Source organism: Gopherus flavomarginatus, chromosome 3 (assembly GCF_025201925.1).
Source record: "Gopherus flavomarginatus isolate rGopFla2 chromosome 3, rGopFla2.mat.asm, whole genome shotgun sequence".
Taxonomy (NCBI): Eukaryota; Metazoa; Chordata; order Testudines; family Testudinidae; genus Gopherus; species Gopherus flavomarginatus.
Window position 1 is genome coordinate 240,279,260 of NC_066619.1, and position 13,029 is coordinate 240,292,288.

Sequence of the window (13,029 nt, forward strand, 5' to 3'; positions counted from 1 at the left end):
CTCCTAGAACTGGAAGAGACCTTGAAAGGTCATTGAATCCAGCCCCCTGCCTTCATTAGCAGGACTAAGTACTGATTTTTGCCCTAGATCCCTAAGTGGCCCCCTCAAGGATTGAACTCACTACGCTGGGTTTAGCAGGCCAGTACTCAAACCACTAAGCTATCCTTCCCCTTCTTGTAGTGGAAGGATAATAAGCAATGTAAAGTATATTTTTATATTGCTGCAATTGTATCCACATTAAGGGTGTACCAGTAGGAAAAAAAAAAATCACACCCCGAACCAAAATAATTATACCAGTACAAAATCTGTCTGTAAAGCAGGCCTTAGAGTCTTAAATCAAGACTGGATTTATTTTTAAAAGGTATATTCTATCGCAATACTGTGACAACTTAGTTATCATAATAGCCGTTTGTGAGGGACTTAGTCAAAGACTTTCTAAAAGTACAAACAGTTTGTCAGCTGGTTTTCCTTCATTCAGTGGTGGTGTTTTTTTAACATCCTCAAAAGATTCTAATGTATTGTAGAGGCTTGATATTCCTTTCCAGAAGCCTGCTGGTTTGTCCCAATTATATTGTATAGTTTCAATCACATTACTTGGTACTGAAGTAAGGCTACTGGTCTGTAATTTCCCAGATGGCCCCAGAACCTCTCTTAAAGATGGAAACAATACTCTGTAGTCTTCCAGAATAGTCACTGATTTAAAGGAGAGTAGATGTTTTTGTTAGCAGCCAGAGGTGAAAGTAAGCCGGTACGGTCTGGTATGGCGTACCGGCAAGAGCCAGTACACCGTGCCAGATGGCACCAGCTTCCGTGGCGGGGATTTAAAGGGCTGTGGGCTCCCCTCGGCTGCGGTCAGCCCAGAGCCCTTTGAATCCCGCCCAAGGCTCTGGTGGCCAGGCTGGGGCCGGAATTTAAAGGGCTCAGAGCTCCCACAGCTGCAGGCAGCCCAGAGCCCTTTAAATCCAGCCCACGGCTCCGACAGCCGGGCTGGGGCCAGGATTTGAAGGGCTCAGCGCTCCCGCGGTTGCAGGCAGCCCAGAGCCCTTTGAATCCCGCCTGTGGCTCCGGCGGCTGGGCTTGGGCCAGGATTTAAAGAGCTCAGAGCTCCCCGCAGCAGCAGGAGCTCCAGGCCCTTTAAATCCCAGCCCCAGCCTGGCAAGGCTCAGGGCGGTGGGGATTTAAAGGGCCTGGAGCTCCACGGCAGCCGGAGCCCGGGCCCTTTAATTTTCCCTGAGCCCCAGAGGCTCTCAGCCACCTCTGCAGCTGAGAGCCCCAGGTTGACTGAAAGGCCCTGGGGCTCCTAGCCACAGCCGGTGCCCCAGAGCCTTTAAATCTTAAAATGCCCCCCTTCTTCCGGTTGATGCCACACCTCTTCTGGATGAGGCCATGCCCCTCAGGACTCTGGCAGTACTGGTAAATCCTTGTAAGTTACTTTCACCCCTGTTAGCAGTTCAGTTGCTTAATTTTTCAGTTGTTTTGCAACACTACGAGGTATAGTTTTCCATTTGAACCTCTCAGAGTGGTGTCACTTCCTTTGCATGTTCTGATTCTTCTTTGGTGACACATTCGTGGTGAAAATCTCTGATGTAAGAGCTTTTACAGTGAGATAATAACACTGCACTTTCAAAAATGACAGTTGTTAGAACCTTCTAGAATTCATGCTCAGGGTTAATTCCCCATTCTACAGAATATAGTTACTCCTGGGGGGATTCTGCTCCAAAAAATTAAAAATTCCCCCAGGAGAATTAAAGAAACTCGTATGACAACCCAGTTCCTGCTTTTGTGCCCCTTCCCCCCCAGAGGGGGTCCAGACGCTAAAAAAACCCTTCTCTCTGCCCCTCCCCCCCACACACCTCAGAGCCCAGCTGTGGGACCCCTGGGCCAAACAGTCCCACCCCATCCCTCCCGAGAGCCCAGCCGTGGCCCTCCCCAACTCACCCACCCCTGGCCCAGACACTCACACCCTCTGTCCCCCAGGAAAGGTTAAGGTAAGACTCAAGCATAGTAGCCTTTTGTTTGTCCCCTGTCATTGTTTGTTTTATACCTTTGGGTGAATAAAGAATATTATAGAGTTTTCTTGTAGGTACCAAATACTGTTGGGCCTGTCATGCTAAAAGAGGTTGAAAATGGGATATGCAGCCCAGAAGTCAAGTCCCAAAGTGGTTGAATTATGGGATTCCACCACTGAGGGGGTGGAAGGCCAAGTGTATTACCTGAGAGGTGCACTCAAGGGGGACTACAAAAGAGTCTAAAACACAGCTTACTCTGTAACTGTAAAACTGGAATTGAATTGGTAAAAGCAAGTGGAGAGTTTAATGTGTTTAACAAAAGAAGAGCAAAAATCCAGATAAATTTAGTTGTAACTAAGATATGTTCCTGTCATCATCATCCTGATCCTGTTACTTGTATTTCATATCCCTTGCTCCTATCCTCGTTCTGACTTTGCCTTTTTGAATTGTACTCTGCTCAGTGCTGGAATTGTCTTTTTTCTGTGTTTTGAAAGTAACTAGCACATTGTGGATGCTACCACAGTAAAATCTATATCTCCAGGCACAATAGAAAGTGTATTGAAAAGACTTACAAAAATCAAGGCTTAGCATCTCTAACAGATGTTCTGGCACATTCAACAAGAGCTGTGAGTACTTCATGGGCCAAAAGATCCTGTAACGTGACAGAAGAGATTTGTAAACTTTATTAAATGTTATAAACTGGACATTTTGGCTTCTTCAGAGGCAGCTTTGGGATGAAAAATGCTTCAAGCTGTAGTTTCCCTCCTAATTTCACCATTTCTCCTCCAGGTTTTATTCCCATTTAGTTAAAGTTTAAAGTCAGCTCCCAGATCATCAATTCAGTAAACATGCTTTGCAGGAGGAAAAAAAAAATCATGACTTAATTTCCTTATTTCAAGATACTATTTCTATCTGACATAAAACTTTGATGAATTTGAGTTTTTACCATACACACAGAGGAGTTTAACACAATTTGCATAATGTTTTTTGTTTAATAAATTATATATTATACATTGTTAATTACTTTTCAAAGTAGTTTAACTGGAGTATAGGGTAGGCCTATCACCTCAGGGAAGCCTGTGATTGACAGATCAGGACTGCTTCTGTGCACAGTAAAAGATTCTACCAATCAGTGATGGGTGAGTGCAAATAGTAGCTCTGAGAAAAGAAATTTGCAAATAAGAAAAATGTTCCGATTTACTTGGAAAAGCCATTTTTGTCTTTTTAATGCATGTGAATTTATTGATTTAGAATCTCTATGTGGTATGTATCCAAGTAATATGTGTTTAAGCACTCAAAGATGTATTGGATACTAAATGTTTCTAATGTTGCAAAAAATAATAATTTGGTATTTACTCAAAAGCAATAATACTGTTTCTATGAAATTATTTTTTTTCATTTTTATGAATATACAATCTATATTTTTCAAAATGCTGTCAAGTGGTAAGATCTAACTTAGAGTTACAAAGTGGTGTATGTTTTGTAATCTGGTGGTGATTAATATAAGATCTACCTCTGCTTGTGCCTTGCTGCTGCAAGACCAGTAGAAAGATATAGTTTCATTAATAAATCACTAAAAAAATATACCATAAGCTTCAGTGGTTTGTGTTCTGTGCGCCTTGCCTCTTCGGGCAGCAGGAATGCATACCAAAATGTTGCCCAATATACTGCTTGCTCTGATCAACACATCATGAGAGGCAGTGGAATAACCTACAAAGGTGAGAGGAGTGCAACATTGATCTTGCCACGAGATTGCTTGTGGCATTCACAGAGGTGCTGACCACAGTGGAACGCCACTTTGGGGCTCGAGAAACAAGCACTGAGTGGTGGGATCACATCGTGATGCATGTCTGGGATTGATCAGCAGTGGCTTCAGAACTTCCGAATGAGAGAGCCACATTCATGGGACTGTGTGATGATCTTTCCCGAGCCCTATGGCACCAGGACATGAGAATGAGAGCTGCTCTGCCATTGTAGAAGCGTGTGGCAATTGCACTGTGGAAGCTGGCTACTCCAGACTGATACCAATTGGTTGCTAACCAGTTCAGAGTGGGAAAGTCGACTGTTGGACTTGTCTTGACGGAAGTGTGCAAGGCCATTAATCACATCCTGCTCCGAAAGACTATGACTTTGGGCAATGTGCATGACGTTGTGGATGGCTTTGCACAAATGTGCTTCCCTAACTGGGAAGGGCGATAGATGGCATGCACATTCCAATTCTGGCACCAGAACCCCTAGCCACTGAATACATTAATTGCAAGGGGTATTTCTCAGTGGTTCTTCAGGCGCTTGTGGATGATCGTGGGCATTTCACAGACATTAGCGCAAGCTGGTCCAGAAGGGTGCATGACGCACGCATCTTTTGGAACACTGGCCTGTTCAAGAAGCTGCAAGCCGGGACTTTCTTTCCGGACCAGAAGATCACTGTAGGGGAAGTTGAAATGCCCATTGTGATTGTGGGAGACCCCGCCTACCCCTTGATGTCGTGGCTTATGAAGCCATACACAGGGCAACTCATCAGCAGGAAGGAGCGGTTCAACAACAGGCTGAGCAAGTGCAGAATGAGTGTTGAGTTGCTTTTGGCCGTTCAAAGGCCCCCTGGTGCTACCTCTATGGGAAGCTGGACCTGGCCAATGACAATATTCCTATGCTTATAGCCACATGCTTTATGTGCCATAATATTTGTGAAGGGAAGAGTGAAAGCTTCACTCAGGGCTGGACCGCAGACACTCAGCGCCCAGAGGCTGAGCTTGAACAGCCAGAGACCAGGGTTATTAGAGGGGCGCAGCGCGGGGCTATAAGGATCCAGGGATGCCATGAGGCAGAAATTCGAAGCTGAAAGCCACACTGTGCTCGGGATTGCAGTGCTTGTAATGCTAGGAGGTGATGGGTGCAGATGATGCAATACAAAGTTTTAACATAATTGTCTGTTGCTTTGCAGGACTCTGTTTGCTTTCAATTAATGGAGTAAAGATTGTTTTCAAACCAACACAATTATTTTATTAAAAAATAACAACAGGGGGAGAGATTCAAACAGAAAAACATGAGCAGTGAGTGGGATGGGGGAAGGGAAGGTCCAAGGAGGAGGTGGGATCTCGGAATGGCTAAAGATTTGTGTATGTCATATCCAACCTTCTTTGGAGTACAATGCAGCGAGTACTGCACTTTAGAAGGGCCAAACTGCAGAGGGATGGATGTTGAGTGCAGTGGGTAGTGGGCATCTGCAGTGCTGGACTGTGATGGGGGGAGGAGTGGAATGCCGTGGGTATAGACTGGAGCCAGGAGTAAAAGTGTGTTGGCAGTGTCTAGGGGGAGCATGGAAAAGAGTTTTGCAACAGCGGCTGCAGAGGAGGATGGACACAGAACTGCTCGGTTTGTAGAGCTAATGTCTCCTGGAGTGTGTCTGCTTGGCGCTCCATAACCTTTAAGAGCCGCTCCGTGTCTTCATTCTGGCATACCATGTTCTCCTTTGGGTGGCTCTTCTCGCTGTCCCGCCACTCCTTCAATTTCTGCTTCTCAGCCACAGAGTGCATCATGACCATAATCATAACGCAGAAAGTCCTCCTTGGTTGTTCTTGACCAGTTTCTAATTCTGCGCAGCCATTCAGCCACCGATAACAAAGGGGGAGCCTGGGCTCCCAAGGTCATCTCTGTGAAGTTTAAATGCAACATTTTACAGAAGCAGTATTGTTTGCAATACACAGAACACAGATTCAGTGATTTAAAACTCAGCCAGTACTCACACACCTGTCACTAACTGGCTGATCCCAGGCAAGCACACATGAGCCATAAGACCCCCAAAATGGTGAGTAGCCACAGAGGCAGGGTAAATTACTCTTCCCAGTCCCTGCTGTACACTGGTCACGTGTACACTGTACACTGGTCTTGGGGAAAGCCAGCACTGTAGAGGGGCCTGATAATCATTCCTGTCCCTACACTTTCCACAGCATGTGATCATTATGGAAATAATGCTGCTGCTGAGGGTGAGCAGGAATGAAGGGAGGGTCTTCTCTAAGACTGCGGCTTCCACCCTGGCTCCTATGTGGCTCACCTGTGTGCAGCAATGGCAGCTCCTTCATTTTGACCCTGCAGTGCAGTGAGTCCCAGTCACAGCCTCTTTCTGTCATGCATTGTGAAATCTGTCCATAGGTATCATAATTCCTATGGCTGGAGCACAGCTGGCACTGGAGAACCTCCTCTCCCCAAATGCTGATGTGGTCCAGCAGCTCAGCATTGCTCCAAGCGAGGAATCACCTGGTGCGTGGAGCAGGCATGACCACCTGGAAAGATGCACTGAGACCACTGCATGCATCATCGAGCAAACAGGAAAGGGACTTTCAAAATTCCAAAGGAATTTACGGGGTGAGGATGAGAGTTGGTCACCTGAGGGCAGGCAGTAGAGTTCAAACCGATGACCAGAGAGGCAAGAACAGGCATTATGGAACACCTCCCGGCAGCTAGTCACAGTGCTGTAATCGATCACATGTTTACACTGGCACCGCAGCGCTGTAGCCCTGGCGCAGAAATCTGTACGCCTCTCATTGAGGTAGTTTTTTTACAGTGCTGCAATTGTGCAGTTTCTGCACACTTAAGTGGCTTAGCAGTGTATACACCTCGGGAGTTACAACACAGAAACTTGCCAGTGTAGACAGGGCCTCAGATTCCTTTTTTGAGAATAGGCTTAGGTGGGTTGCTGAAATATACAAGAACTCTTCACTCCAAAATTACTTTGTCCCCTTGTGCTTCTGTACCCCAATAAAGATTAAAACATTAATAAAATTAATTCACTACGTGCTACTGTATGTTCTTGCCCTCCATTAGCTTTCCAAAGTAAACATTTTGTATGTACTTGAATTACCTATCTCTGTGTTTTTGCTTCAGAGTTTTAAAAACCCATTTGTTAAATGAACAAGAGTACTTGTGGCACCTTAGAGACTAACAAATTTATTTCAGCATGAGCTTTCGTGAGCTACAGCTCACTTCTTTGGATGCATAGAATGGAACGCACAGACAGGAGATATTTATACATACAGAGAACATGAAAAGGTGGAAGTATGCATACCAATTGGAAGAGTCCAATCAATTGAGATGAGCTATCGTCAGCAGGAGAAAAAAAACCTTTTTTTTCATGTTCTGTGTATGTATAAATATTTCCTGTCTGTGTGTTCCATTCTGTGCATCCAAAGAAATGAGCTGTAGCCCACGAAAGCTTATGCTGAAATAAATTTGTTAGTCTCTAAGGTGCCACAAGTACTCCTGTTCTTTTTGCCGATACAGACTAACACGGCTGCTACTCTGCAACCTGTCATTTGTTAAATGTATTTCAAAAACAGATGTTAGAGTAATTATAGGCCTAATTCTGCAACCTGGTTCACCAGAGCTGTGTCCTACACAGGACTGCCCTGCAGTCAATGTAGCATGACCTCAGTGGTTTGCAGAGGAATTTACAAGACCGGGGCTGTATTCCTAAACATTTGTTTCATTAGATGCTGGTAACAATGAAACCAGTTTGTCACACGGGGGCAGCACTGAACAATGCATTTTGGCTTTTTAGGGATTGTGTATTTAAAACATTTCTGAATTCTAATATGTATTGCATCATTTGATTTCCTGAACCAGTACAAAGTTGATGCAGCACACAATTTCCAAACAAAAAACACAGTCACTGCCAAAGAAGTTGAAAAGAAGCCAATAGGTAATGTATCGGGAAGCTACACAATGCCTACTCTAAGGGTTTGTCCACACTGGAACTTCATTGACAAAACTTTTGTCATTCAGGGGTGTTAAAAAACCACACAGTCTGAATGACACAAGTTTTACTGACAAAAAGCGCTGGTATGAACAGTGTTTTGTTGTCAAGATCGCTCTCCTGCCAACAAAGCTGCTGCAGTTCATGGGAGGTGGAAGTTTTTTGTCAGCAGGAGCTCTCTGCCGACAAACAGCAGTGACACTGCATGCCTTTTAGCAGCACAGCCATGTCGCTAAAAGCCTCGCAGTGTAGCCATAGCCCACATTAATCATTAGCCCACTTTTGAGTTGGAGGTATACATGGTAAAAGAGAGAGGGTCTTAAATGAGGGCAAGATTTTAAGTACATTCATTCTAAATTTTCCTTCTGTCCTTTTGCGACGTACTGGAGCTTATGCCTCTCTAGACAGCTGTGATTGGCACATAGGGGATTTGTAGGTAGGGGAAGGTGGGATTTTAATGTCTCATTAAGTTCTCAAAGACCCCATGCCATAGATTTTACTAATCCATATAGACCAGGGGTAGGTGACCTGTGGCACGCGTGCCGAAGGCAGCACGCAAGCTGATTTTCAGTGGCACTTATACTGCTTGGGTCCCTGCCACCAGTCCAGGGGGCTCTGCATTTTAATTTTAAATGAAACTTCTTAAACATTTTTAAAACCTTATTTACTTTACATACAACAATAGTTTAGTTATATATTATAGACTTATAGAAACAGACCTTCTAAAAACATTAAAATGTATTACTGGCACACGAAACCTTAAATTAGAGTGAATAAATGAAGACTCGGCACACCACTTCTGAAAGGTTGCCAACCCCTGATACAGACAATATAATCTATGCTGAATGCTTCAAAAATAGTGTGTGTTATATAATATGGGGTTTCTAGGGGGTACTCTTAATAAAGTAGAAGTTCATCATGTCTACCAGAAGGAAGCAACAAAACTGTTATAGATTTGTATTGGCAATTATGGCTCAACTTGACAGCAGAATCCTCTGGGTGAAATCTTGGCCCCATTGAAGTCAATGGCAAAACTCCCATTGACTTCAATAGGGTCAGGATTTCACTCTATAATGCCTCAGCATAATATGAATGTTTTTTCCATATTAAAAAGTGGCTTTTATAAATCTACCATAGTGACAGTAACAGAAATATTTCCAGGCAATTTATCCCTTTTTGTTTTGTTTGCAAAATGCACCATACGTGTTGACTGATGTAGTCTTGCAGTGTTCTGCCAATTGAGAGCTCTGGTTGGCATCCTTCTGCTCTATACTATTATAATTTTTTTTAAGGGTCACTGTTAAAAGCCTGTTTCTTTACACAGTATTTTATTTCTTAGTTAATACTTCGGATTTACCATTGTCTGCTGCCTTACTTAAACTTACTGTAAAACTGATTGTGATAATCCTTAATAAATTAAGCTTTGTGGTTTAAAACTCAGTAGTGAGATATGCCATGTGTGGATTTCACAACAGGCCTAAACCAAAAGCTTTTTTGGAATCAAGGCTGAAAATACTAGCTAGGACCTCCATCTTACTTTATCCATAGCTGTGGTTGCTATTTTTCTGGTGTAAGGGTATTCTACTGACTGCCTAAAGCATTTCTTACATCAGGGGTCCTCAACGCGGTGTCCACGGGTGCCATGGCTCCCACTGGGGCATCTAAGTGTACCCGCTTACTGTCTTGCAGATGAGCATCCGCCAAAATGTCGCCAACAAGCAGCGTCCCCCAGAGGTGTCGCCACCGAAATGCTGCCAAAAATCAGCGGCATTTCGGCTGCGATGCCTCTGGAGGATGCTGCTTGTCGGTGGTATTTTGGGGCAACACCTATTGACATTGCCACTTATTGGTGGCATTTCAGCGGATGCTCGTCCGCCGCCATGGTCCTCTGTGGCTTGTTGTCAGCACCTGCCAGATAAAAAAGGTTGGGGACAACTGCCTGACATGTTCCACGTTTCCTCTTTTGGTGACTGTATTCTTTAAAGCATTTTGCGTTCTGCCACCATGGAGATATAAGAAGTATCATTTTTCCTGACACATCATTCAACTTACCTTGTTCCTTCCAATAAATATTTTCATTTTACATTGTTAAATGAAACATTTTAGTGTACCTGTCTGCTATGAGTGTCATCTTATGGCAATGCAGGGACCTGCTTCTGTTCTGTTCAAAAAGAGGGGGAGTTTTGACATTGACTTCACTGGGAATCTGTCCATTAGATTTCTTCAGTCTTTTGTAAGTAATTGATACTGCTTTGTTGGTATACAGAATTACGATTTACACACAAATCTTTCCTCTGTTTTTTTTTTTTTTCAGTGCTTTGCTGTGCGCTCTTTGGGCTGGGTAGAAATGGCAGAAGAAGATCTAGCTCCTGGAAAAAGCAGTGTTGCTGTGAACAATTGCATCAGACAACTGTCTTACTGTAAAAATGATATCAGAGACACAGTTGGCATATGGGGAGAGGTAAGAGTATGGTCTGAACTTTCTTTACATTACCTTTTCCCCCCCTTTGAATACACTCCACCCACTCCATAAGATACCTTTAAAAATACACAGAAGCATGTTAGTTTTCCACCCAATTTTAAACGTTACTGAACAAAAATTAAGTACCCTAATTTTCTATGTATTCTTTAATGAAAAAAAAGTAAAGAAGCAGAGTGAGACTGGGACTGCTGTATCAGCTGGTGCTGGCAAAAAGGAGAAGAAAATTTGAGAGTGAACTTGATTTTTGTTTCTGGGAGGTTAGGAGAGCAGGTGTCACAAAGGTCATGATGAAATTGTTCTGTCTCCACTTCATATGTTAGATATGCTGCATGACAAGTCCAGTAATAATTAAATGGCTGTATACTGTACAGTTTGTTAATAAAACATCTGCTATAAACTGAAGATGAGGGTCAAATACAGGGGTGATATGTAAGGTGGTAGAAGTTACTCTAATATTCCTTTATATTCTCACTGTCATAAGCTCAGATCCAAAGTCCTTGAAATCAGTGGAAATCGTTGTATTGACTAAAGTGGGCTTTGTCTCAGTGCCTGTTCCATTCTCACACCCTTTACCAGTGGGAAAGGAAATGTAAGGAACTTCAAGTTGGTGCGTCTTTTGCTTCTAGATCCTAGAGGCTATAGGTGATCGATTTTAGCACAGGCTTTCTTAAACCCTCTGCCAAGTTGTTTTTCTTGTTATGCTGCTCTCTTCTGGCCCGTTAGCATATGAGTTACACCAGCTTAGATTTCCTGTGCGCCATGATCCAAATGCAGAAGTGATATGTAAAGAGAATGAAAATGACATTGGTAATTGTAGCAGTGAGGCCTAGTGGCTAAAACACTGGTCTGGGACTCAGGAGACCTGGTTCTGCCACTGACCTTTGGGTGATCTTGGGAAAGTCACTTCACCTCTCTGTGCCTCAGTTTCCCCATCTGTAAAATGTGAATAATGATACTGACCTTCTTTGTAAACTGTGTAAATCCAGACGGAGCCTAACTGTTGTAAATGTACACTCTAGGCTTACTCTTTTAGATGCACCTGTGAGTCTGGCCTACTGGGAGTGAGGTTTTTAAAAACAAGAAAATTACCCCCCCCAAAAAAAGTGTTAATGAAGAGTGCAAACAGAAATTATGGTTTTATACTTCTTATGTTTCTTTGCCTGCCAGTGTTTGCTTATTAAGAAACAAGACAAGTAGGCCTTCATTTCTGGGCTGATTAAAGGTTGAGAGCAGCGTGGAAGTTGAGTTGTCCAGGAGCGCATGTGTGTGCGTGTGCGTGTTTGTGTTTGATTGTACCATTTGGGGGGGATGGGGGAGAGAAAGATGTTTGATTGCTGAAAGGAATTCTCCCTTTGTCTTCCCTACACTGACTATGACAGGGGTTCTCAAACTGGGGGTCAGGACCCCTCAGGGGGCTGCGAAGTTATTACATGGGGGATCGCGAGCTGGCAGCCTCCACCCCAAACCCTGCTTTGCCTCCAGCATTTATAATGGTGTTAAATATATAAAAAAGTGTTTTTAATTTAAAAGTGGGGGGTTGCACTCAGAGGCTTGCTATATGAAAGTGGTCACCAGAACAAAAGTTTGAGAACCACTGGACTATGAGAAGTCACGTGTCCTGTAATTGCATCAATATGGGACCTGAGATGACAAAGTGTTTGCTAGGGGGCTAGAGCACTATTCTACCAGGCCAGAATGCTCCATGGTGGCAGTTGTGGAATGAATGATTAAAATGGAAGGAGAAGGAAGGACGCTTATTTCCATATTCCAAGATAACGGACATTTCCTCCATTTCATAGTGGGCGGATGCCATTTTTATTTCATGGCACTGCCCTTTGGCCTCTCATCAGCCTCAAGGGTGTTCACAAAATGTATGGAGCCAGTGGCTGCTTACCTGAGACATCGAGGGGTCAAGTCTTCTCATATCTCAGTGACTGACATATCAAGGGCAGGTCTCAGGAACAGGTGCAGAGGAGCCTCTATCTGGTGCGTTCCACCTACTGCGACCTGGGCCTGTTAACAAAGGAGAAAAAATCCACCTTGAAGCTGGTCCAGCAAATAGAGTTCATTGGGACAGTTCTTGACATTACACGAGCCAGGGCCTTCCTTCCAGTAGCACATTTTCAGGCCATGTCAGACCTGTTCTCCCACGTAAAGAACCACCGCTCACCATGGCTGACACCTGCTTGCGGTTGTTGGGCCATATGGCCACATGTACATACATGGTCAGTCATGCCAGGCTCCATCTCGGGCCACTGCAAATGTGGCTGGCATCGGTCTACATCCTCATCAGGCACAACCTAGACTGGATAGTCAGGGTGCCGGATCACATCCGGTCATCCCTGAATTGGTGGTTGGACGCCGTGTAGTGTTGGAGGGAGTTCCCTACTCGACTCCGTCCCTGGTGCTGACCCTGGTCTCTAATGCTTTGGACCTGGGCCACCATATCAATGTCACGGAGCTGAGAGTGGTTTGCTTGACCTACAAGGTTTTCCTGCCCCACAGGAAGGGCAAGGTGGTGCAGGTCTGACAGACAATACTGCTGCGGTGTATTACAACAACAGGCAGAGCAGAGCCAGGTTGTCAGCCCTTTGCCAAGAAACTCTCCGCCTTTGGGACTTCTGTGTGCAGCATGCCATTCATCTGGTAGCTGTGCACCTGCCAGAGCCAAGAACGTGGTAGCAGATTGCCTCAGCAGGACCTTCTTGTCTCGCCACGAGTGGTCTTTCCACCCAGAGGCAGTCAGTGCAATCTTCTGGAAGTGGTGGACTCCCCAGGTGGACCTGTTC

The 13,029-nt window shown here is 44.4% G+C and overlaps 1 protein-coding gene across 11 annotated transcripts in view; it reads left to right on the forward strand.

Moving 5' to 3' along the window:
- Window positions 1–13,029, forward strand: part of APBB2 (amyloid beta precursor protein binding family B member 2) — a 330,575-nt gene that overhangs the window by 241,575 nt on the left and 75,971 nt on the right. For all 11 annotated transcript variants that reach the window (XM_050947571.1, XM_050947568.1, XM_050947575.1 and 8 more), the window contains one exon: window positions 10,073–10,219. In XM_050947571.1, coding sequence (XP_050803528.1) covers window positions 10,073–10,219 — 147 coding nt within the window. The remainder of the gene's footprint in view (window positions 1–10,072; window positions 10,220–13,029) is intronic.